Source organism: Mesoplodon mirus (assembly GCF_964341445.2).
Source record: "Mesoplodon mirus genome assembly, chromosome: 9".
Taxonomy (NCBI): domain Eukaryota; kingdom Metazoa; phylum Chordata; class Mammalia; order Artiodactyla; family Ziphiidae; genus Mesoplodon; species Mesoplodon mirus.
The window spans coordinates 86,261,083-86,288,961 of NC_138985.1; the positions used below are offsets into that span (position 1 = coordinate 86,261,083).

Genomic DNA, 27,879 nt, shown 5'->3' on the forward strand with positions numbered 1-27,879 from the left:
ACCTACTGGAATTTCAATATAATAGCATTGAATTTTTAGCTTAATTTTTGAAGAGTTGATTATTCATAATATTAAGTCTCTCCATTTATTCAGGTCAATTTATTTGTCCTTTATTAGAGTTTAATTTTTATTCCTCCACAGAGATCTTATATGGTCTTGCTTAAGTTTATTTCAAGATTCCCTAGAGGGCTTCCCTGGTGGCGCAGTGGTTGAGAGTCCACCTGACGATGCAGGGGACACGGGTTCGTGCCCCGGTCCGGGAAGATCCCACATGCCGCGGAGCGGCTGGGCCCATGAACCATGGCTGCTGAGCCTGCGCATCCGGAGCCTGTGCTCCACAAAGGGAGAGGCCACAGCAGTGAGAGGCCCGCGTACTGCAAAAAAAAAAGAAAGAAGGAAAGAAAGAAAGAAAGAAACTAGTTTTTTGTTAATCTTTTTCATCATTTTGAAGTTGTTTTTCCCAGTTTTACAGATTTATGCCCTTATTTGTGTCATTTCTTGGCTTCTAGTGTTTTGTTTGTTTGCTCTATTGTTTCTTTATAGTTTCTTTATTTGAATGTTTGCCTCCTTTATGCTTAACATTTTTTGTTTCCTAGTAAAAATGGCTAAAGCTATATGTCCCTTTTATGTCCTGCTTTAGTCATGTCCCATAAATTTTGAATTATTTAATTCTAATTATTTTTTAATATTCCTTATGATTGCCTTGTTTAACTCAAGGTATTTAATAACATATTATTCAGTTTATAAACAAAGGATTCTTTTTCAGCTATCCTTTTGTTATGAATTTCTAATATATTGCATTATTATCAGAGGACAAATCCTGTATGCTACTGCTATCTTGGAATTTATCCAGGCTTTCTTTTATTAATAATCTTTCTATTTTAAAAAAAACTTCTATGGGTGCTTGAAAAGAAAAACTCTACATGGGTATAGAAATTCTGTATATATTAATAGTTAAAGGCTCTCATTAATCATATTTTGCAGATACCTATTTTTTTCTTCTTGATCTGATAGTTGCTAAGTGGAATGTATTAAAATCTCCAACTACAGTTGTTGGTCTGTTTCTCCCTGCTATTCAGTGGGTCGACTATTTTGAAGTTATGTTGTTTGCTACCTGTTATTTATGATGGGTACAACTTCTTTCTCCATAGTTCCTTTAACCAGTATATATTAGCTTTCTTTTGTCTTAGGATACTTTAATTTCTATTTTAGTCAGATATTAAGATTGCTGTGAGTTTTCTTTTAGTTCATATTTTTGTTTTACCATATGTATTTTTAATTTTACCCTTTCTACATGTCTTTGTAGTAAATGTATTTTTAAATAGTCAATATAGTTTTGGAATTTATTGTTTTCATCCAATCTGAGAATCTTCATTTTTAATTTATGATTTTTAACTGATTTGCCTAGATTGTGACTACCATCTTATTTTTTAAATTTTTCAATGCATTCTTTTTGTTTTATTTAAAATATCCTTTCCTGCTTTTCACTGTAAAGATTGAATTTTCTTCTGTCAGCTTAAAAGTTATACTTTCTTAATATAACATGCAATGGATATTCTTCATTTAAGACATACATTCATGTTTATTTTCTCCTATTAAGTTCTTAAATTTTTAATATCTCCCTCTGCCCCCTTATGACTAATATCCCTTGCTCTCTACACTACTTCCCCACACTGCAGTGTAGATCTACAGTGTAGATTTTTAATTCTGGTTGAAATAATCACTTTTTGTTTTGTTTTGTTTTCTTAAAAAACCAAACCTAACCAAACTTTATCAAGGAATTTATCACCCTCACGTCCCCTAAACTGTTCACAACATCCCCCTGGATTTGTTTCTTTTCTTATTTGTGTTTCCAGTTTGGGCCTGAAGTCTTTACTCTTTAATTCTGGGAAATTTGTTTCCATTATTTCTTGGAATATTTTTGCTCACTGTTTTTTCTTTCTTTCTTCTGTTGTCCAGATTTTGACCCCTTCCTTCATGTGCCGATACCCCTTAACTTGAGAACTATGCACATTTTTATTTATATCTATTGATTTCTTACTATTTTTCCTCTTGGTTCTTTTTGATGATCTTCTTTAATATTTCATTTTGCTACTATCTTTTATTATTCTAGTATGAGTATATTAATCATGCTTATTTTAAATTCATAGCCCATTGGTTTTAGAAGTCCAATGTGCTACCCATTGCCACAGAACCCCTTGTCCTTTAGTTTTAGGAGCATGATATATGGCATTTAGTTTGTTGCTTTTCTTTCCAGGTGGCTATACTTTTCATTTGTCCCCTCTTTTGTCCTTTGAGCTTAAGTTATCCTACAGATACTATTTATTCTCACCATTATCATATTGGGGGAAGGCCAGGTAAATCCAAAAGAGGTATGAGGATGAGTTCCAGGCATTGTAAAACCACTTTTGATCACTTCTCTCTGCTACTACGGTATCAGGTGACTTCCTTGGTCAGAATCTCACTCCCTAACCTCTTAGATAGAAAAGCCCTGGGAGGAGGCACTCCCCCTCATTATAATCCATCAAACTTGGGGCTTGAGAGAGAATAGGGTAGAGGAGTGAATGCCAGTTGTGATGTAATCCCACACGTCTCATCACCTCCTCATCTGAGCGGGACATTCAACAACCTGAATCCTGGGGTGGGTTTCACACCCTTAACAGGGAAGGAGCAGGCAGTGAATGTCCTACGGGACCACAGGGGGAGGCAGGAGGAAAACAAAAATGCTTTCCTCCAAACTGTCCCTTCAAAGAAACCTCTGGCAACATCCTCCTCAACTCCAGCAATCCCTGCCCACTGCCACCACTGGCCAAGCCAGTTCAAAATATCTTTCAAAATCAGTTTCACACAAGTTTTCATTTGCTCTTTAGTTAAATTCATACTTTAATTCTCATTTAACCTATAATAGTTCACCATCTTGATAGGAAACTGAAGCTCTTAGATAGTCCAAGTAATTGTTTTTAAGTTTTGTTTTGTTTTTTCTTTATTTAAGCACCACATCCCCCAACCCCAGTAGAAATGACCGGTAGAAATGATATCCTTTTTTTGTGATAGTTTTTATGTATTTCCTAAAGGAAAATCGTATGAAAAGAAAGCTCTTTGTGATTTGGTTTTCTTTAGATTTTCATGCTTTGTTCACTGCTTTGTTTGTTATTCATATCTTTGTCATGTCTGCAGGACAGATGCGAGCTGCAGTTGTAGCATGGGAAAGCATGCAGTTCTTGTCATTTTCATCCTCTCCTTGGGATTTGTCTTTTCAATATCTTGCCTGATTATTCTGGACAGTACTGTTATCTGCTCTCAAAGGGAGGTAGTGCAGCTTCCTGGATTAATGTGCCAGAGAGCAATTATTTCCTTCTAGAGGAAGGAAATACTTGACGCTGCAGATAGATTCAGAAAACAAGGGTCTATTTATTTACCCAACTGAAGTACTTATAGCTTCAGTTAAAACAAATAGATTATACTTATCTGTTAAATCACTTAACCATTCTCCAAAATACAGGCTACCTTGTGATATTTTTAGAAGTGAAAAAATACATAGAAACGGTTTTCAATGCTAATGTGGAGGACAGGACCAAAACCCACTTTAAAGACTAACCATGTGATATCAATGTTTTGTTAAATACTGTTCTTAAATTTCCACAAAACATAATTTGTGTGTGTGTGTGTTTGTACTGAGTCCTGAATGCAAAGGCTAAATTACTCGGTTAAATCAGCAGTGATTTATGCACTGTGCAGTGAGGTAAGCCCACTAAACTGGTTATTGGTGGCCATTTATAGAACATTCTGGCAGCTAAAGGAGTATGAAAGTAATAACAGATATAACTATGAGCTCATTTATTTCCAATTATGTCTGCTGCTGAGATACTTTATGTACTATAGCTTTGGAGAGAGTTGAAAAATATCATTAATGCAAATTTGAGAAATAATGGAAATAGAAGCTTTATAAACTAAACTTTTCTAAAATCCCCTTCTGTACAGTAGAAATAATTTAAAATATAAGTGTTAGATGTTTCCAAAGAATGTTCACATTTAAAAGGGAAAGGGAGGTGGAGAAGAAAGAAAATTAATAGCAAATGCAACATTTGATTATTATATCCTTTGATCCAGTTTTAAAACCACCTTTTTTGCTGCTTGCTGTTAAGCAATGTCATTTTCTTGGTGAATATAATAAATTCAACTGCAAGCAATATTTTATTCAAACATTTCTTCCCTGAAAAAGCTCTCCATTCAATTATAAAACACTCCAGTTATACCTATGCATTGAAGAGTAGAACTCTTCCACAGACACTGTAACTATACCTTTCAGTCAAATACATCCATGGCTGTCTTTATATACAAGTCATATAGATTAGCTGCAAGAAATTTAAATTTGGTTCTTAGAGTAAAAAGTCACAAGTTATCCCCTCATCCATTGTAAAGTTATCCAGCAGAGAGGAAACTATAACTTCTTTATGATGTCTGGAGATTCTATATACTTGTGATCATAGCTGACTGCTTTGATGAAAATGTATTGCTGGAGTGATTTGTGACTTCTGGCAGGAAGACGTATCCAAAGCCTTATTTTCTCTAGTTGAGACATAACTTAAATGAATTTGTACTTTGATCAGCCATTCCATATTTGAAGATGTTCTTTTGTTGATATTTGATATTCAGAGGTTACATGAGGATAATTCCTTGAATGTAATCAGCTCTTGATAAATGCTTGGGTGGAATTCAATCAAAGATCATTTAAAATTGTTTAACCATGTGAAGAAATTGCCCAAGGATATTTAATCCCTAGCTGTTCTAATTCAGCCCTGTATTTTGCAATGATCTTCTAGTGGCTTTCCAGGAAATGTAATAGGCAGATGTCATCATCTGAATTTCTGGGCAGGGCCACTTTGATAGAAAAGGGAAAACACAGGACATTGCCGTCTTTGCTCACGTCAGTATCTATGAGAATCACCTCCAGTGGAAACCAAAGTTAAAGCAAGCTGCTGCCCAGTCTCTAAATCACCAGCTCTCTACCACCACTGCACTGGCCTTTGGGGGACCATTCTTCCATTTCCAGTGCCCACAGTTCCCTCTCACGTCGATGCAATCAGCAAATGTGCACAGAGGAGAGAGTGAACCTTGGCAAAGAGGGGCATGTTGTTATTTACAAGGACCCCTTTTAAAAGATGCATATGTCTCTTATTCAGTTTTGGAAACATGATACAGTTGTAGGGATAAAGTTAGCCTCGTTTGTCGTCAATATTTATACAATGCCTTTCATAATGTCAGGTGAGATAGCTCATATATTCTCAAGGTAAAAATGAGTAATGTCTTTCGAAGCAGATATAAAGTTATGTTATAGTTTTTCAACTTGAGGAAGTGTTCTTCTCCTGATCTTCATTTTACATCTAAAACTGCAGACTATGGAGCAGACCTTGTAAAAGACGTCTTCACTGAGCATCTGGCCCTTCTGGAGGCCCAGGAGATTTACGTCAGCTGTAGAAGGAATGTGAATAAAAGCCTGCTTCTGGGAGTTTGTAAAAAGAGTTGATGTATTACTTGGTCTACTCTTGCTTGGATTAAATTTAAAAATTGCATCAGGGTGTTCATTTTAAAGTATGATTTTATATAAATAGAAATTATAGATAACCAGAATAAAATTGAATAAACATGTGATGAGAGCTGACTTACAATAAAAACCTAAATAATAATTGCAAAATAACACTTATCTAATCAGCCCATATTGGTGTTAAATATTATTTCAGGTATATGTTAGCTCTCGAAAAAGAATGATTATTTTGCAACTGCCCAGGATTTTAAAGTGCATAAATGCAAAATAATTTTATGCTGTTGATGGCATTGATGCTGCCCATGGCAACTTTGTCTCTTGTGTTGAAAAATTTCCTTTATTCATTCATTTTATTCACTCATTCATTTCCATCTTTGTTCCATAAAAGGCTTTTGGGTAATTTTGTACATTAATTTATTCTTAACACTGAATCTGGATTATTAGCCTAAGAAAATTATTCATTAATCATAGTCATGTTTACTTGATCAGAAGTGATCATTTAAACACATGAACCTAAGCTTTCAGAACTGCAGGCAAAATCTGGAGAGTGCCAGGCACTCAAAAAATATATTTTTAAAAAAATTTACTTATTTATTTATTTTGGCTGTGTTGGGTCTTCGTTGCTGCACACGGGCTTTCTCTAGTTGCGTCGAGCAGGGGCTACTCTTCATTGCGGTGTGCGGGCTTCTCATTGCGGTGGCTTCTCTTGTTGCAGAGCGCCAGCTCTAGGCACACGGGCTTCAGTAGTTGTGGCTCACGGGCTCTAGAGCGCAGGCTCAGTAGTTGTGGTGCACAGGCTTAGTTGCTCTGCAGCATATGGGATCTTCCTGGACCAAGACTCGAACCCACGTCCCCTGCATTGGCAGGCGGATTCTTAACCACTGCGCCACCAGGGAAGCCCTCAAAAAATATTAATCAGTGAATGATTGTCTATCATTATCATTTTTATTAAAGGTATCTTGTTAACTGTAACTTGCTAAAAACTGAAACTTGGGGAAATATTTTAGAGTAGGTTCTGCAACAGAAGATAAATTTTAGAGTAGGCTCTGCAACAGAAGATAAATATAATGTATTTATATATACCATCTTTGTTAATTATGTCATCTCTTCTAACATAGTGAACTGATATAATTATCTGATATGGACACATTATATATATGCATTGTAGTGACAACGTAAAGGTGAAACTTAACCCTAATAAATAAATTTGCTAATTATTATTTCCTTTAATGCAAGAAAACTGATGGACAAGTGTTAATTATCCATCCAGAAAAATGGAGGTTAACTGATACTCAGGGACTTCAGTGTGAAATCAGGTGAAGTAAGTGAATCCATTCAGGATGCTGGGGAGATGGAAGAGGGGAAGCCTCAGTGGTAGTTTAGGGTTTAGGGTGTGTATTTGCCTACTCCTTTGCTCCCCGCCCCTCCTTTACCTGTCCTGTTCAAAGCTCCCTTCTCCTTGGCACCATCTAGTGGATGCCTGTGTCGGGATGAGGAAGATGCCCAGTTAAGGATTTGCAAAGATCAAGTGTTATTTCTCCAAACTGGAGCCTAAGAGTGGATGGCCTGTGGACATCACAGAAGCTCTTATAAATTAGTTTTTGGAGGCTCTTCCTCTTTCTGTTGTTATCCCGTACAGACTTATTGCTCTGATTTCTGGTACACCTCGCTGATCAGAAGTTTATAAAATAAACAAGGGTTTAGAGTAAAAACTGAGCATGAAAGATGAGGACTCTTGTAAGCAATGCTCCAGAGCAGTTTAAGCATCCACAGGGAACACCATCTTAATTTTTCAGTTTCTCATTATTTCTTCAATAGATGAGCTAGCTAAGCCAGAAAGATGTTCAAAGGCAGAGCAGCTATAATCTCTTCCTTCACTACCCTCCATATGATAAGGATTTGTTAAGATGAATCTTTGGGTAATGGACCCATGAATTAAGGCAAAACTCCCTGCCATCTTCCTGATTTTTTTTTTCACTTCTAAGAAGGCACCAAGAGAGTTACCAAATTTAATTTCATGAGCGTTGATTCTTGGACTTTGACAACAAGGCTCACCTGAGTTTTGCATCCCTGTGGTAATGTTAAATATCTTCTGAAGACAGGAAAATATATTGGGAGGAAAAAATTAGATAAAGTAAATAAAAGAATCAAGAGAACAAAAACGAAGCAGAAAAATTTACTTGCCTAAATACATGTAAAATTCTTTAAAGAAGAGATTATGTTTATTTTTGATTTCAAAAGAAAAATCTTCAGTGCCTGACACAATACTTAATACTCAGCAGACAGAGGGGAGAGAAATGGCTTGGAATAGAGACTCCACTCATCAAATTGCTGAAAAGAATAATCAGTAATAAAGTAACCCCTTTACAAAGTGTGATGTGAATGCAAGGTAATAACAGTGAAGACAATGCGAGTAAATGTCGTCAAAAATTAATTACTTTAATGCTTAAGTTTATTCTAAACTATATACCCAGTGGAGAAGACAGGTGATATTTACATTTTCACATTAGGTATAGAAACAAAATAACTTTCCACCAGTACATTTTGAAGATCATTATATGTTTGTCATTTTTAACATTTCTATTTACAGTTTCCTTTATTCTTTGAGATCTATCTCTAAAGCTGTGACAAATTCTAAATATAAAATATTCCCAAATGTGCCAACTAGGTAAGACTGATTTGTCTGCTACAAGAAGACAGACTTTTGTTCCCTTCAGGAGAAAATCTGACTTGCATTTGTCTTATGTGATTTATGCATTGTAAGTTTAAAAGGAAATACAGCCTTTTCCCTCCCATATATTAAAATTGGGCTTCAAATTTGAAAGAAACAGCAATCTTCTCTGAAACCTACATAGCTATGTGATGAGATGCAACAGAAATACTGTATTGCCCCCAAGTGGTCTTTATAGGTATTGCCTGCAGTGTCCAATAGTGAAAGAAAAAGAGAAAGCAAGAATATTTGGACAGCAAATCTTTGACCATTTTCTTTCACTGGAATATACATATTTATTTTTGAAAAGTTATTTGATAATCCATGCTGTGGTAGTAAGGCTATATTGCTAAGTAGAGATTCTGAATGGTGGTAAATCTTCAGTGCAATTTAAATTGCCTAGGTGACAGTTATTTGGAATGATATCAACATTTGTAAGTCACTGGGAATTGTTTTTCCATTTAAGGAGATTTTGCAATACATAGGTTTTTTTTTTTTAATTACTGTAAAGTTAGCACTAGCACTTTCGACTCAGCATCTGAGAGTGCATTATTTTTATCCACGTATCTTCTGTGTGTACTTCTATTTGATTTCAACATGAACCTCAAATCGGTTTTTAGCCTGAATTCCTTTGAATTATATAAATGACCTAATATTGTGAGGTGGAACTGAAAGTTTGTCTTTCATTTCTCTGAATGTTACTAAGGCAGACAAAGATGGATTCTTTCTCAGGATTCTGCACACATGCATCGTGCTGTATTCTATACGTACTGCAATATACAGACATATTTCATTGCTTTTGTAAATTCTGTCTCTTTGGAGCATCTTCCAGTAAAGCAGTCATTCTCTGACTTCCTCATTTCCTGATATGGAGCATCCCCATACCCCCCAGTCTATCCTCTGTCTCATAACAGCTTGTCCTCTCTCCCTCGCCTCCATGCTTACGAAACTATTAATAGTTATTAGAAGCTCTGTGAAGCAAGTTTTACCATTTGGAGAAAGGGACTGTAAACAAGAGAGGAATTCCTGGTATCCCTGTATTTATATGTATCTATATGTGGTATGTGTCCCCTTCTAAACCAACTTCCCAATGCCTGGTGTCTAATCTTCCAGAATCCAATAGTTCCAGCCATCACAGCCTCCTTTACCTGTTTAAAAAAGTACTGTTCCGGGCTTCCCTGGTGGCGCAGTGGTTGAGAATCTGCCTGCTAATGAAGGGGACACAGGTTCGAGCCCTGGTCTGGGAGGATCCCACATGCCGCGGAGCAACTAGGCCCATGAGCTACAACTACTGAGCCTGCGCCTCTGGAGCCTGTGCTCCGCAACAAGAGAGGCCACGATAGTGAGAGGCCCGCGCACCACGATGAAGAGTGGCCCCCGCTTGCCGCAACTAGAGAAAGCCCTCGCACAGAAACGAAGACCCAACACAGCAAAAATAAGTTAATTAATTAATAAACTCCTACCCCCAACATCTTAAAAAAAAAAAAAAGTACTGTTACAAATTGATTTCTATCAGAAATTTGATTCCAGATATATTTGAAAGGCATGAGAATTTTCCCGTGTGCTTGATTACCCAAATCATCTACATAAAGAATATGTATTCAAGTCACAGAGAGTGAAATTATTACTTTAAACTCAGAAGTCAAAGAAGAAAAACATTATGCTGAGGAACTATGTTACATTTTCATGCTTTCAAGGAGTTACCATTAAAGGAAAAAGAAATGTGATTTTAAAATATGAATAAGACAATGATGACGTTCTTTCAGGCTGAGTGAGAAGTGTATATCCAATTACATTTTTACTCTAAAGGAGAGAGAAATAAATCACTAGTACTGGATCTATAGTGCTGGATCTACAGAACTAAAAACAAAAATCCCAAAGCATGACCTCTAGAGGCCTAGATATGGATGTGCAGTAGGAAGATCCTTGTACCAACTGTGTGACCCCAGGCAAGTCTTTCAACCTCTCTGAACCACTTTTTCTATCTGAAAAATAGGACTAGTTTCCTATTGGTTAAATGAGTTTTTTGATTCCTTGTACAAATATTTACTGGGCACTTCTCATATGAAGTGTCTCATATGCTAGACATTGTGTTAGGTTCAAGTGATATAGTAACAAACAAGACAAAGTCCCTGCTTTTGTGGAGTTTATTCTTGTGTTGAATAGTAGATGAAATACAGATAAAAATTAATTATACAGGGCTTCCCTGGTGGCGCAGTGGTTGAGAGTCCGCCTGCCGATGCAGGGGACACGGGTTTGTGCCCCAGTCCGGGAAGATCCCACATGCCGCAGAGCGGCTGGGCCCGTGAGCCATGGCCGCTGAGCCTGCACGTCCGGAGGCTGTGCTCCTCAACGGGAGAGGCCACAACAGTGAGAGGCCCGCGTACCACCCTCCCCCCAAAAATTAATTATACATATATAAACAAATACAGAGAACTATAATTTTTAATACAATTTTGAAAGGTTGTTTTCCATGAACAGTTATTACAAAATATTGGCTCTGTTCCCCGTGTTATACAATACCTCCTTCAGCCTATTGTACACCCCATAGTTTGTACCTCCCACTCTCCCCCCCACTGCCCCCCCCCCGGCAACTGGTAACCACTAATTTATTCTCTATATCTGTGAGTCTGCTTCTTTTTTGTTATCCTCACTAGTTTGCTGTATTTTTTTAATTCCACATATAAGTGACATCATACAGTATTTGTCTTTCTCTGTCTGACTTACTTCCCTTGGCATAATGCAGATTTCTTTTTTTTTTTTTTTTTTGGCGGTATGCGGGCCTCTCACTGTTGTGGCCTCTCCTGCTGCAGAGCACAGGCTCCGGACATGCAGGCTCAGCGGCCATGGCTCACGGGCCCAGCCGCTCTGCAGCATGTGGGATCCTCCTGGACCGGGGCACGAACCCGTGTCCCCTGCATCAGCAGGCAGACTCCCAACCACTGCGCCACCAGGGAAGCCCAATGCAGATTTTTAATATTGCTAAGAACGCAACGAGGGAGGAGGCTGTGTAGAAAGAAACTGGGTTGCCCACTTTTGAGAGGTAGCAAGATCTCCCTGACCAAGTGATATCTGAGCTGTGCTTCATGGAGGAGACTGAGTGTCATTTGAAGAGCTAGTGGTAAAGCATTCCCAGCAAAGGGCCCATTCCGATGCCCTGAGGTAGGAGAGTCCAGGCATGATCACAGAACACCACAGTGTCGTCATTAGATCTGCCTTTTCAAGCCCACTCTGCTGCTGCTGTGTAGAGAACAGACTGAAGAGGTTTATGAGTGGGGACAGAGCGACCGGTTGCAAGGCATCTGGGCAAGGAGGATGGTGGCTTGGACGGGTCGGTGAGGGGGTGGTCTAAAGAAGGTGAGAACCTGGCACCTTTTGGAGGTAGAAAGAAGAGTCAGTGGTGAGTTGAGAGAGAGGGGCTAGACAGAGGGGGCTCAGAGAGGACTCTGCAGCCATGATGTGACTGGTGGTGCCCTTTCCTGAGAGAGAGCGCATGGAAGGGGGTGGGACAGAGAAGCGGGAAGTGAGGAGGTGGAGAGGAGGAGAGCTTCCTGCTGTCACAGCAGACTACCCGTTTACATGCTTCGTCTCCATTTGTCTGGCTCTTAGGTCTCCTTTGCTCCAAACCCCGCCTGAGGGCCCTGCATAGAATAAGTTCTCGCCTTGGGAACTTGGTGTTTCTTTTCCCGCTCACTTTCCTCCCCACCTTTCTCCACCTCATTCCCTCTCCCTCCTGCCATTTCCAACAGAGGTGTCCTGCCACTTCTAAGACGTGGGCAGGATAACTAGTTGCTCAGCCTGCCTAGTGTGACAAGGCAGGTCCCAGGTGTCCAGATCCCCATTACTGTAAAAACAACCCAGGCAGAAGTGCCTGCTTCTCAGCCACCAGGGGATCAAGGGTTATCTTCAAAAACATGGGACCTCAACTCACAGGTCAGTTCCCTTGGAGGATAGTAAGATGATGAAGTGTGATGTATTCCAATAAGAAGGTGAGAAGAGAATACTTAGGAATCTGTGCACCCTAGAAAGGGTTCAGTTTATCCAGCGTTTGGGGTGGAAGCCAGAGTGAGGTTGGAGAAACCAAACTAGAAGCAGCAGGCATTCGACTGTGCATTCTAGGCACTGAAAATGAAGAAGCTGTGACCTGCTTGAACAATGGCATTCATATAAAGAAAATGAGTAGACATATGTCCACAGAGTCCAATGATAAAATCTTACAACTTTAACTTTTACTTTTTTCTGTAAAATCTCTCTGATCCTTTATATCCTACTGAGAGATTCTAGACGGGGCAAGAAGGATAACCTGCCAGCTCCCTGAGAAGGTTGAATATAATGCAATCAGGGTTCTACCATTCAAAGCAAATAATTAAATTTTTATGCTCTTCATAGCCTTCTGTATTTTGGTACCTTGCTCCTGATCAATTCTCTGACATACATATGGGAAATTAAAAAAGTTTTAACCATGAAACTGATCAAATCACAGAATCTACTTTCTGAATTTCCAATTTTATTGTATACTTTAAAGCTTAGGGTTATTAAGAAGTACAAATGAATAAAATTATTCATGTCACTGGAAGCATGAAACTTACTTAAATATTGGAGTTTTGATCTAATTCCAGAGAATGAGGAAAAACTATCCTAATTTAGGTTCAGTCAATTAATTTAGTTTTTCTGTGGTTTACCCTAAATCAAGCCAATTTTCAATGAGCTAAAACAAATGATGAGAATATTTATGTTCTTAAGTCATTTGACTTAACACAGACTTTGTTCTTGATCCAGGCAATTTCATTTAAGTCACAAAGAAATGTCCTTAGTTTTTCCAAAAGGTAATTAGGCTACACAAATGCTCAAGTTGTTGAGTTGATGTGTTAGATGTGTGGGTGTTTGAGAATTGTGACAGTTTCAAATGCATTTTCCGTGAAAGTAAAAACACAGATGATTCATTCTTCAATATTTCAGTGTCCATCCACATTCCTAAATCTGTATAATCAAAGCCGCAATAGCAGAGGTAATGCTGGGGCTTTGCAGCCAAGCAGACTGGTTTCAACACCCATACTGTTTACCTTTTAGCTGTAAAACCTTAGGCAAATTACTTGTGTTCTCAACCCTCGGTTTCTTCATCTATAAAATGGGGGTAATGAGTATCAACCTCATAGCGTTGCTGTGAATATAAACAAAACAGTGCATGAGAAACACACAGTGTCTGGCACATGGTGTCAACTTGGCTAAGGTTAGTGAGTATTATTAAGTATGACATAGAATTATATCCAAATACCACATGTGCGTGAAATGAAAAATTACATCAGTGCTTAGGTTTGTAATTTAGTCATTTTTTTCCCTCCCTTTCTCAAATCTTTTTTCTTCTTTTCCTTCTGTTTTTATATATCTGATTTTCCCCCTAAATCATGACCCTTTTAAACACAAAGGAGACTTCTTGCTACGGTCCAGAATGCTCACCAGCCCTTCATCTCCTTCCACAGCCCTCTGACGTGCAGCAGATGTGTCCTCTGGGCCAGACACAGCCAGAGCTATGATCCTCAAGTGGGGTGTCGTGTGCCTCTGGGGAGCCATGAAGACTCTCCAAGGGGTTCACAGGCCCATAGATAGTTTCAAGAGAATCAATGCCCATAACTTCATCTTTCACATGTATACCTTCCTAAAATTTGATCTCGCTGAGACAGCGCCTCTAAAGCAAGTGCTTTTTATTCCCCATCCCTTCATGCACAGACCTCTGCTCTTCAAAAGAAAGACCTAGCGCTCATCTATCCCTAATATTATAATAATAATTGCTCCAGGGTGAAAAAATTCTGCAACCCCTCCCCAAAACAGACGCATTTAAATATGGTTTTCATTAGAGAAAGTGAAGGATGCTAATCACCAAATAACAAATCCTCCACAACTCAGATTGCTTTCAGTTTTTAACAAAATTAAATATTTCATGATAAATCACTACGTGTTTTTTTTTTCATATACTTTGGAGGGAGCTCAAGGAATTAAGTCATGTTGCTCTAGCTAAACCATTCCATCTACATCTATGTATTTGTGTGAACAAATATTCTCCATGCTTACATTGAAAATAATATTAATACCAATGCTGAACCCTTCTCATTCTAACAATAAATACTGTTGTCTCAATGGATAAAAAGACTCAACTTAGTGAATAAAAAGAAGTCGTGGGCTTCCCTGGTGGCGCAGTGGTTGAGAATCCGCCTGCCGATGCAGGGGACACAGGTTCGTGCCCCGGTCTGGGAAGATCCCACATGCCGCGGAGTGGCTGGGCCCATGAGCCTTGGCCACTGAGCCTGCGCATGTAGAGCCTGTGCTCCGCAACTGGAGAGGCCACAACAGTGAGAGGCCCGTGTACCCTCCCCCCAAAAAAACCAAACAAAAAAGAAGTCGTACCCATCTAAGGGGTGCATTTACAAAACAATTTTACTTTTTATTTTATAAATTATTTATTAAGGTTTGTAATGTATTTCTATTTTTCTGACCAATTGTGTACAACAAATAATTGTAATCGTAACTCTTTGGAAAAAATATTTTAAAATTTAGAGCCATATGGTAACTGAAATTTTAAATTAAATTTATAAACATTTTTCTTATTGAGAATTATAAAAATACTTTGTATATAAAACATATTACATTGGGATAAAATTCTGAAGTGCTCAAATTCCTTCAGATACACTTTAAGAGTTTGGCAAGTGCCAGGGAGAGAGAATGATTAGGTCAGAGTCAGACAGAGAGATCCCAATTGAGTCTGTAAAAGGCAGAATAATAATATCAATCAAGAACAATAGACTTAAATTCCAACTGTAGTAAAAAGAGGCAGATTTGAATGCATATTTATTCCCCTTTTAATTTGGAAAAGAACATAGACTCTTGGATTTCATATATTTAGTTGTGTCCTTAGTTCTACCAAGGATAAAATTGAGTCTGAACTCTTATGTGATATTTCCTTTTAAGGGAAAATATCACATAAGATATTTTCCTTTAAAAAAAAAGGTCTTTTCCTTTTAACCTGAAATGATCATCCCCTAGACTTCGTGTTCCATCATAAATTTGTCCTCTATTCTCGGTCATTCCTACGAGCATTCAAGCTTGCTGTGTGATATTTTTCAGACTAAACAAACAAAAAGTTCAAGGTTAAAAGATTCTTTCTGGATAAAAGAGTGAGTAAGAGGAGACAAAACAGAGATGGAAACTATTTCCAATATTTGCAGGAGCTGTGAAATGGAGCAAGGGAGGGGTTATTTTGTGTTTTGTTTCTTTTGCAAAATTTATAACCATTAAAAAGTTGTTCTTCTGGACTTTTGTGGTACAAAATTAACAGGTGTTTAAACATGGTTGTTGGAGGGAGTAAGGCTGTGAAAACTGCAATATTACTTTAAAAAATTTTTAAATTGTGGTAATATACACATAACATGAAATTTACCATCTTAACCATTTTAAGTAAACAGTAGTGTTGAAAATATTTACGTTGTTGTGAAACCAGTTTCGAGAACTTTTTGCAAAACTGAAATTATATACTCATTAAACAACCTCACATTTCCCCCTCCCCCCCAAGCCACTGGCAACCACTATTTTATTTTCTATTTCTAGGAATGTGACAACTCTAGATACCTTATGTAAGTGGAATCATGCAGTGTCTTTTGTGACTGGATTATTTCAACTAGCATACTATCCTCAAGGTTCATCTGAGTTGCAATATGTGTCAAAATGTCTTTCCTTTTTAAGGCAAAATAATATTCCATTGTCTGTATATACTACATTTTGTCTATCCATTCATCCATGGATGGATACTTGAGTTGCTTCCACCATCTAGCTATTGTGACTAATGCTGCTGTGAACACGGATGAACAAATATTTCTTTGAGACCCTGTTTTCAATTCTCTTGCCTCTGTACCCAGAAGCTGAATTACTGGATCATATGGTAATTCTATTTTGATTTCTTGAGGAACCTCCATACTGTTTTGCATAGTGGCTGCACCATTTAATATTCCCACCAACAGTGCTCAAGGGTTCTGATTTCTTCACATCCTTGCCCATACTTAATATTTTATGGGTTTTTTTTATAGTAGCCATCCTAATGGATGTGAGGTAATATCTCATTGTGGTTTTGATTTGCATTTCCCTAATGACTAGTGATGTTGATCATCTTTTCATATGCTTGTTGGTGCAAAATGGTTTTAAGTACTAATATTCTTCTTTATTTTGAGAAGATGAAAACTTCTCTCTCCCGCATTAATACTGAGGGAAATTCTGGTTAGCTTTAATAAGGTACAATGCTATTAAACACTACTGAAAATTCAAAATATTGAAATATCAGTATTCTGCTATAGCTTCTCAGTTAGTCAAGAACACGACTTTTTAAAAAACTCTAATATTGGTTAATCTTTCATCCTGTGTTTTAACTCTTATGTTATATTTTTCTTATCTCAAAAATTCTCCTGAACAGCTGTGAGCTTCTATTTTTCAAAGGTTTTATTACAAGTCACCAGAAAAATGCTCATCCTCCCTCACTCAGGAGATGGAAACGAGAGATAAACATGTTGTCCTAAGGAGAAAATTTATGTTATCCAGAAGCTCCAGTAAACTATTTCTCTTATCAAAGTCTCTGTGGTTTCTGTAATGTTATACTTAGGTTTAGTTACTCAACAGTGTTTACTTAATACCTACCCTGTGTTAGATACTGGCCACCCAAAGATAAAATGGTACAGTATCTGCCCTAAAAGATCTTATGGTCTAATGGTGAGAGCAAACAAGAAAGTCAGCAAGTTTAACACAGAACAACATGCTTTGCCACTGAGAACAATCTGCCTAAGGTCCTATGGGAGGATAAAGGAAATTAATCAGGTGAAGCCCAGAATTTAGCACGGGAGGGGTTTGTGAGAGGTGGGCTGGGGGAATAAGGTGAATATAAGGGCAATTTAGAAATATTTTAAGATATTAAAAACATAACTGAAGTTTTCCTACAAATATTTTGAAGTTCATCCTTAGTCCCTCTTGTCCTTCTATTTTTAATTGATAATTTTGACCCATCTATGTATATTTCAATGGCTAGATGTGAAAAGTACAAATACCTTACTGGGTTATTGCTTGAATTTTACACGAGTACACACAAATGGTGATGCTTTAACTGCCTGGTTTTACAGCCATGATCTTACAAGGTCATTTTCTACATAATTTATTTTGCACTAAATTTGTGTTTCATTTTTGTACTGAAGGAGGAAAATTTATAGTTCATAAAATAGTTTCATGTCATGTTAAATGTTTTAAGATCTTCTTTTATTCATTTTTACCTTACTGCCAAGGCACTGATTTCCTTGGGATCTTATATTCTCATGTTTAGGTAATTCAAAAACATCGATTAAAAGTCTTGATCTAGAGATGGAGAAGTCTCCGTGATATTTGAGTTCACAGCTGATTTTAACTTACAAAAGTGAAGGTGTTCTTTCAGATATTTGTATTTGGGTTAAGAAAGCTCCTGAGTGAAAAGTGTATTTTGGGTTCTGATAGCTTTGAATGGAATTACTATCAAATAATTTCAGATTTGACATTGTCTCATGAAATCATCAAGCACATTTCTCTCTTTCTATGTGTGAGCACATTGACATGCACAGAACTCAAGTATTTGACCAAGGAAATACGATTAGTGTAACAAATTACAATATGAGCAGACAGTCAAAGAAGTCTGCCACTTAGCCTAAGTGGATTAGTTTCAAAAATTGATATAAGTATTCTGCCCTCTCTGGGTGACTTATTGAAAGTTGATGATTAAAAAAAAAAAGTAAGCATTTGCATGATTCTACTTTCGCTTCTGGCATATGTAATTTGCTTGCCACTGTACTAAATAAAGAGATGACTCATCTAGAATTTTCTTTGACTTGAAGGAGTTAAATAAATGGAAGTGCATGAAATGAGATAGAAGGAAATGCATAGAGACAAAGATTGATAACAGAATGAATACAAAAATGAAGAAGTCTCTCTGTTTTGAATTGTGCCTTTTAAATGCCATTTCTATCTCCTCTCTCCACATTTCTGTTCATAATGGCAGCTGTCTAGCTTCTTGTCCCCCTGCTTTCATGATTGGTGGTTGACGTTGGTCCTTCTCTTGGCAGGCTGAGTTTTAGGGAAATGGGAGGAAAGCCAGTTATTTTGGTCCTTCAGTTCTCCTCTTTCACTTCTCCTGGGAGACATACCAATGATGGGGTCTATTTACCCACCCTGCCTCTTTCTTCTCCCTTTTAAATATATTTCTATTGAAAGGCTTATCATATATTTTTTAAATGTTCTTCCTTGATTGAAGGAGGGCTGTAGACTTTTGTTTTAATTAATAAAAGGCAGTAACGTGTACTGAATATTGATGTGTGGTGGGTGGTGGTGTACCTTATGTACATTCTCTGATTTAATCCTAGCAATACCTCTATAAAGTTACTGTTAGTAATCCCGCAAGGTCTCACAATTTGGTAGTAACTGGAGAACCAAAGTCGAAACTGCGACTTTCAGCCTCTAAAGTCTATAGAGTTACCACCATGCTATGTACCTTGTCCCCCAAAACCCAGCACACAGTGCTTTCCACATGGTGAAAAATTAATTACAGTCAAAAATTAAGAAATACACATTTCTACAGTAGAAGAATAAATACAATCCTAAGCATTAATTTGCTAATTATTTTTTTACCATAGAGGATATAATTTGATAATAAATCTTATATATCCTATGTGCTACACAAACATTTCCAACTTCCTAAATTATTCACCTTGAACCCTGTGATATTCAGAAAACATTAAACTGGAAAAATGCAATAATATTATCAATAACCCTTTCTATATAATATGGTGAAGTGAGTGAAATGTGATGAGTTACTTTTATTTGGAAAAACATGTGACTCTGTTTTGGTTCAAGGGTGTTAATATTTTTAGTGTTAGCTTTGATTTATTTTCCTTTGATCATACAGTTATTACATTCATTTTCCTTAGTCCTTAGAGAGGGAAAAACACCCCAACTGCCAAATGCTAATGATGTGTTTATAGGGTCTTAAAGTGTACATCTCATTAGGTTTCTGTTTTTCAGCTGGGAAGAGTTTATGAAGTCAGCATTTGTTTCTCTTGGGTGAATTTTTCTTGCGTATCTTAAAGATACATTTACCATCTCCCTCAGGTGATTTGTGCCAATATCTGTCCTTCATTATTATAGCAACAAAAACTTTTCACTTTGCAGTCTTACGCAGCTCAGATAAATTTAGTTTGTTCTTCCAAAAATATTAATAGTATACCTGCTTCATGTTTTTTCAAAAAATATTTTTTGTTCTTCATTTTTGAAAGCGTATGTTTATCCAGAGAAAGTTTATGAATCAATATGAGGTCTGTTTTATACTTTTTAGAAAGTTTGACTTGAACTTTGGTGTTAAGCATCCTCAAGATATAGTTTTGTTGTTGTGACTGTTTTCATATTTAAGCAAATAAAAATAGCTCTTTGTGATACCAACTATAGTGTTTCTATGAAGACTTAAACCTAACATCCTGCCCCTTTTTGTAATACGGCCCCGTTCTCTCTAGCCACATGAAGCCTGAAATTAACATGTTAGGAGGGCACTGAGATCCTCTTAGATTCTTCTGTGGTTGGCTAGAGCTCTCACAGCAAAATGCCGTGAAGGAGAAGCAATTTCGATATAGTTCTTTTTGTTCTGATATATGCAGGAAAGGGATAATAAGAAAAAGCTTGGATTTGAATTTCATAGTTTACAGTGACTTTCTTGTAATTTGACCTCACAACTCTCTTGTTGGTAGGTAGTAACCCATTTTAAAGAAAAGGACACAAAAATTCGGAGAAGTGAGTTGCAAGTCCGAGTCCACCTAGGTAGAAGAGTCACAGAATAAACTTGGCAGTTCTGATCACAAGCTCTGTGAGTTCCCCTTCACTTTCCATGATTACGTGCCATGGAATGAGAAGAAAAGTGGAGTAAGCACCTCTAAAGTAATTTAAATTACAGGATGTTTTGGCACCCCACATTCAATCGGAAGACATATTTTTAAATGTATAGAATATATATACATTATATATTACGTGATAATATATATTTATTATATAATATACCTTAAGTATATTATATACTCTCTCAGTATATTTTACATATATATGTATATATAAAATATATATGTATGTATATATGTCTTCGGTGGTCAAATTTTCCTTTTTAAGGAGTTATTTTTGAGTGTGTCAAGGAGAGATAGCCTGAAGGGATCTTTCACATTGTTCACTTTGGAAATGATAGAGAGACAAATTGAGATTGTAGTTTCAACATATGAATCCTTTACTTTGTTCACAGCTGCAGACATTTTTTGAGACGTTCCTGAGAACAAGTTCACCTCTTCAGGCTTTTGATAACATGAAGGAAGCAATTAACAAACTCCTGCTAGCAGCTGAAGTATTCAGTGAAACGTCTACTCTGGGACCAAAGGTCTTCCATAGGTAAAAACAAATTTCAATGTTAAAAAAAATAAAGAAAAAAAACCCTACTTCTAACAATTGATTGTTAGTGAAAATATATCTTAATTATCACAAGTAGGTGCTACTTGGAAAATTTTATATCAGTATAAAATATGAACTTCTAAACTTATGTTTTCTAATTTGTTGATCCTAAAACTTCAGAGCATGTTAAAGACTCATCAGTATTTAAATAGTGGTGACAAGAAATAAGGCACAGTTATTTAAATTATCTTTTTAATTGCAGCCCCTTTCAAGCTTAGTTATTTTTATCATATATGCTTTCCATTGACTAGGTATATTTTTATTTATAGATTTTTATTAACAAAATTCATTAACTCTTATCTCCATATCTCAGTTTACTTGAGTATAATTTAATGCCTTTTTCTAGGGAAATGTTAAATCGAATATGTCAAAAAAGGAGGTGTCTCCATGTAAGCTTTATCATGCTTTATATGTGAATAAGAATGCCTAGCACGGAGGAGTAGGAGAGCTTCCTTTTCCATATTACGTTTTTATGGAGTCACTTCATTGTTTCGTTTAATGTATTATGAATACTTTAGATATATTTGTATTTTCTGTAAGGAACGAAACAGACTCCAAATCCAAAGATAATTTGTATTCAATTTTGGATTATCCAAGCCACTGCTCTTTATAATTAGTATGGACCTTGAAATTTAGCCTTAGTGATTATTCATGATATAGTATCAAATAATAGAGTAAATACAGCAAATAGAATGTATTTTTGTTACCTTGTGTTTTTATTTCAGATGCAGATTATGTTTTCAGCTTTTAACTTTTGACATTGGTTATGGCAGTGTCAGGTCCCCTGTAGTGCTCCAGGTAAGTATGCCAGAGTCCTCATGGGATCTTCCCCTTTGGCTGAAGGGTGTGTGTGTGTGTGTGTGTGGTGGTGGTGGTGTGTTCATTCATAGTAACTGATCAATAAGTGCAACTTGCATCAAACTTACTACAGACTTATATTTACTGTGGTTCAGAGAATTAACTAGCATATGGAGAGTCTCTGATTTGAGTTACAATACCCACTCTGCATCCCTGTTGAACAAATATGGATTTTTTTGCGTTCAACCACTGTTTATGAAATAAATGTGGAATAAAGCTAAGTATGTGTTAATGCAGGAAAACAGACATTTAGATAATAGAAAATAGGAGGTAACCTAGCTTATTCATATGGGTTTATAAAAAAGGTAACTCTTTTATTCTTTACATACGGATATTTAGTTTAAAATTGGCCTATATTTTAATTTTAAAAGCCATAGGAATTTTTGAAATATTTGTTTTCAATATTTGTATAAATATGTGGAAATTTAAGAGTGGTTTTTGTACACTCTGATTCTTTTACTTCCTCTTAAATTAAATTAACTCATTCAGATCATCTCCTCCAGCATATTTTTAATCTAAAATAGCCCTAGTGGCAAGAAGATTTTAAAATTGATTGCATTTGTCTATAGAAAGCTATCTTGGGATATTGGATGAGAAGAAATGAAGAGAAACAAAATAAAATTATGTGCAACCAGAGTTCGACTTCATACTGTAATGACTGGTTTTCAAACTGTTACACAAGAAGAATGATTACATTATACATGGCTCAGACATTTGGCTGAATAGTTCAAAGATTTATCTCTAAAATTTTGAAATTTTATGAATCTACATCTTCTAATGGTCATTTATTCATTATTTTACACACATATCTAATAGTTTATATTATGATTTTTAAAATTTATTGTTCAGAAATGTTATATGTTATTTCCATAAACACAAGGTCTTCAACAATAAAGAAGTTCAAGACAAACTAATTTGATTTTACAAAACAGTTAATGTTCTTACAAAGAATCGTATTTTCAAAAGAGCATTACTTAGATTTTATAAAACTGTTGACCTCCAAAAGGACCACTAGATGTCAGTTCTGATCTATAATCCAACGGGAAATGAATCATGTCTTAGAAGTGATTTCACTGCATTAAAAGTAAGTCAATGAAAAATATTTGCTGTGCTTTTACTCTTTCACAGGTGCATGAGCATTTAAATTTTCAAGATGATGATAATTTGGATTTTGAGGACCAAAACACAGAAGAATTCCTTTTAAAAGACACTTTCAATTTTCTCCTGTCTAATGAATCTTCACTTTCCATATTTTCTGAGATATTTCAGAGACTTTATAGATCAGGTATATTTAAGGTAAGTGCATATTTTTGTACTGACAAATATTTATTTCATTTTTGGAAGGTGCCATTTTCTTTACTGTGCAGGTAAGCAACTTGATAATTCATTTAAAATTGATTTGTATCCATTACATAAACCTCTTAATATTTTTCCGACCTAAGGACCAATATTATTTTTATGTCTCCTAAGTATGTGACTGACTGATTATGATGAAATTATGGGTTGAAAATGAAGTAAAGCGGTCCCTAATTCCCAGGGAAATTTTGTGGTTATAATGAATAATACATACTACCTATTATAAAATACTTTAAAAGGAATACCTGAACCTTTTAGAGGCAGTTAGAGTAGCAGTGAGTGCTCTAGATTAACATCAAGGGACTAGAGTTATAATACTAATTTTTTTTTAAAGCATTCACATCTGGTTAACGTCTTTGGTTAGATAGATGCTGATGATTAGGGAGTAGTGCTTCAGAGTAAGATTGGTTAATTTTTATGACCTGTTAGTACAAGTTTTCTTGATGCATAAAAAAATCTGTACAGGTTACTAGGTACAGTATTGTTTTCTATGTATCTTTCAGTTTTAAAACCATAATTGGAAAATTTTGAAAAGTAGAATGTGAAGGGTCTCACCAAGAAGCAACGCTCTACAGAGAGATGGTTTTGAGAGAGATGACATTATAGACTGTTGTTTCCCTATGATTTTATTGATTCCTAGAGTTCCCTGTTTCCCTTCCTTAGTGAGTGGATTGCCATTAAAACCATTAGAACCGTTTGACCCAGAGAGAATGGTAATATGTGTATCTTTTGCTCTAAGGGATGCATTATAATGAAAAATGAATGTGAGAAAAATGGGGGGTGAGCCTGTTTACTAGAATCCGTGAAACTCGAAAATGGTAATGTCCCATACATGAGGTTCACGTGTAAATTTGCTGCTCTGATCTTTTGTACCCTGAAGACTAAAAAAAGACTTTTCCTGCATTTCCAAACTGTCACACTCATTCTGTCCTTCTGGGCCCAATTTCCCAACCTTATTACCAAAGTAGTACTTACTGAGCAATTTCAGGTCCTTTTGTCAAATATGAAGCTTTCTTATATTCTGACATCATTTTGGCAAGTTAAAGTTATTATGTATTATTTAGAATTAATTAGCCCAGCTGTTTATAGAGTTCAAGATTTGGTTCTTGAATTGTGTTAAACATGGTTTGACTTTGTAGCAATTGCTTAAGAGTTGTATTTTTCCCCCCATTATAGGGTGAAAACTATCAAAAAGAACTAAATCAATGCCTATCTTTAGAGGAGATTAACTCAATTATGACTTTCATAAAGGAACTCAGGAGTTTGGGACAATTCCAACTGGTAAAACAAAAGTGACCTTTGATTACTCTTGATTACTGAGATTACAGTAGATTAGCCATAAGAGACTTGATTTTGACATAAAACTAGATGAAGATATTTCTTTAAGGAATAGAAATCTTTGTAAGCTTCTTCTTTTCAGAGATATTAAGATGAGCAGAATGCATATTCTTTAAGAGTTTACAGATAATACGTGACTTACTAAAGGTGAAAGAATATGGAATTAGTATAGCTGGCAGGATTTGACAGTTCTTAAGGGGAAAATGCTAACATTTTTCCAAAAAAGTTTGCTTTTAGCTTTGGGACATTTACATGTAACCAAATTTTCCTTCTGCTTATTATGCCCTTTTTCGTTTGTGTAAAAGTAAATATTTCTCAATAGAACAATAATATTTTTTAAAACTACCTAAATCTTAATTTGTTGTAACTCTATAGCAAAATACAAAGAAAGAAAATATAAATAATTATAATAACTTTTACTGGTTTCAGCCAAAAAAATATATATGGCATTTATTTTGTTTTTTATGTATTTTCCTGGATTCTCAGCCAAAAAATATAAATGGCATTTATTTTGTTTTCTATGTATTTTCCTGGATTCTGTTAAGTTATTGATCAATACCAAAGGATAATTTATTACATATACATGTGCATGCTCAGTACTTGCTTTGTTTCCAGTTCTGCCCTTATATAGGTAAATTATATTGGATTCATATTTTTCTACCTAAGATTTGTTTATACAAAATACCTCTTTAAAATAGCATTTTTAAAAGTCTACTAATAATTTATTATTAATCTGTTTGAATAAAATATTTATTTTTTACTTAAAATAATTTGTGTATTCAGATGCTACTTGTATGAGTTATAACCAACTTATTAAATTAATTAATGAAGGTTTGACACTTGTTTTTATAATTTAGCTCCATATTTTAGAGGGTTCAAAGTAAGCTTATTACTCCAAAGATAACATAATTGATGGGTTATTTTAATTAATTTAAATATAGTAAGTATTACATTCATGACAGTTTGGGGCAATACTATACAAAGATAATCAGAGACCTGGCTTCATCCTTCATCCTTCAATATCTTCAACTTAAGATATTGTGAAAGTAAAGAACATCTCTTGGGGCACAATGTGAAGAACAGAAGAATTATTTTGTAGGAGAAAGGGCAGACACTAATTTCCTGACTCTCAAAGTAGAAAGAGGATAACCATAGATTTTTTTTTTGGTAGGATTAATATCTCTCACCCTGAGAGTTGTAAGACACTTGTAACCCAAGAGAATCTCTCCTCATTTTTCCTGCTACCTGACTCACTCTGTTGTTCAGCTGTTTTCAGGTATCTATAGAAAGCAAATATCCATTTCCTTTCAATGAAAACAGAAATAAAATTCACCCCATTTGAAAGTATAAACATCAGCAAAATTAGTTCCTTATAAAAAGTGGATTTACCTTGACAGCAACACAGAAAATTAAATTATGGTATAGATAATGGATTTTAAATAAATATCTGATTTTTTAAATATCTGATTAAATAAATATAAGGCCTTTTCTAGTAATACTACATTTTATTTTCCATAACTTATTCTGATATTCTGCTTTCAAATATTTCTTCTCAGCTCTTCCCATCTACTACTCCTGGGTTTCAATCTTTGATGCGTGAATTTTATGATATGGCAAATCCTGTGGGGAAACCTGGTTCCATCCTGACCCAGTACTGGTCTCTTTTAAATGTATTTGAACAATTTCAGCTCCTGAATAAAAAGGCACAGCCACACCCGCTGGAATGGTAAGAGAGCCACAAATTTGAATTGTGCAACCCCAAAAATCTCTAAAGATTGATTTCAAAAGGCATTGCCTACATTAAAGAAAGCAACAAGAAGAAGTGTGTCCAAAAATTCATGCTCTGGAAAATAAGCTTCTTTAAAACATTGAAACCATAATGATTCTAGTGGTCTTCAAACACTGTAACAAAAATATATCCAACAGTTTTTCAAACCATCAGGACTTGACTCCATTCAAAAGTCATATTTAAAATTAAAAGTTTCAAGCTAGTTTCATCCTGTGATATATATCCTTAAATTACGGGAGCATCAGACAGAAAGAATTAGGTGAGATTTGTTTTATGAACCATCAGTCAGAGTGGAGCCCGAGACGGTATGAGCATTCATTTGGAGTTTCTGAGGCATGACTTTATTCTAGGCAAAACCTATCCAAATTTGTAAAAATGTCTGTCTCTACCGCAAGATTAGAGCTTTTTTTTTAGAAGATGGAATCTCAGAGAGAAGCATTCGGCCAGGAGAAAAGGTCCTTGGCCTCCTATGTCCACTTCCATTCTAATGAGGGGTAGTAATGAGTGAATAAGAGGGTTGCTGGGCCAGTGAACATAGTAACACCCCCAGTTGCCAGGGGAAGGGGCAGTGCCTATGGTGCCAGCTAAGTTTGCTTCCCTTTTATATGATAGAATTAAGTGAGTATTTGACTTGTCTATTGCCAGGAAAACAGAAGTAAACCTAACCTCCCAAGGGAATGAAAGACTAGATGGCCGTGCATGACCATCAGTGTCTCTGAAGTTACCCTCACGAACGGCCTCAATTCTATTGACTTGTCCTTCATTTCCTTCTGCCTCAGGAGACAGTAAAAACAGTCCTATAAGAAACATTTTTTTAATCGTTCAAAAATACAAGTAATCACATATTCAAAGAATTCATAGGACATCTCCCAGGACCAGAACTCACTTTAATTGCCACATCTTTATGCAGTGGGCCTTATTCCCTCAATACTCCGAAATAATAGGATTGATAGAAAGTTTTGTTTGTTTGTTTGAAAATTACGTTTTAAATAATACAGCCTACTGTCCCTTTGTTTGTTCTTTGCACTCACTCAATACAAGACTGTCTCTTTCGCCATTGTCGATGAGGGAAGAGCAGACTTGATTTACCAAGGAGTCTATTTAAGTGTGGTTTTTAACTTTGGGTAAGTTCCCTTAAGATATGCAAGCTTTGGAAAGTTTATTCCCGAAATTTGTCTCAAGGTCCACGTTTGTTATAAGGTTAAGCAATTGACTTAAATTCAGAATATTGAATTTAAGCCTAATTCTAACCCTAACTGATTCCTTCCAACAATGAAATTTACTATAAGTCAGTGTTAAATATAGTTAGAAAAAGTCAGGACCTTTTTGAATCAGACTTGGTTCAAAAATCCCAACTCTAGAGTTTATTAATTACAGCAGGTAAGATTTTCCTCTGAGTCTCAGTTTCCATACCTGTAAAATATGGATTATACCACCTACCTACCAAGTATTGTTTCAAGATTGCATAAGACAACCTCCATCATGTATTGCATAGTGTGTGATGTGCTGCAGAGCAGATAGGTAGTAAATATTAATATACTTTTGGTTTCCTGTTCCTATAACATCCAAAAGTCACTTCAGCGTCGACAAATGGGGTGTATATTTTTCTTTCATTTATAGGGAAATCAAGATAAGTATGAAAGCTTTATCTAAGTTAACACTAAGATAAGTAAACTTGAAGTCTTTATCAAGAAACAATTACATAGGGCTTCCCTGGTGGCGCAGTGGTTGAGAGTCCGCCTGCCGATGCAG

General features: G+C 35.9%; 1 protein-coding gene across 3 annotated transcripts in view; it reads left to right on the forward strand.

Annotated features, from left to right (window-relative positions):
• Positions 1-27,879, forward strand: part of CPED1 (cadherin like and PC-esterase domain containing 1) — a 318,360-nt gene that overhangs the window by 115,370 nt on the left and 175,111 nt on the right. For all 3 annotated transcript variants that reach the window (XM_082631609.1, XM_082631610.1, XM_082631611.1), the window contains exons 7-11: positions 20,584-20,726; positions 21,512-21,584; positions 22,773-22,940; positions 24,177-24,281; positions 25,895-26,064. In XM_082631609.1, coding sequence (XP_082487735.1) covers positions 20,584-20,726; positions 21,512-21,584; positions 22,773-22,940; positions 24,177-24,281; positions 25,895-26,064 — 659 coding nt within the window. The remainder of the gene's footprint in view (positions 1-20,583; positions 20,727-21,511; positions 21,585-22,772; positions 22,941-24,176; positions 24,282-25,894; positions 26,065-27,879) is intronic.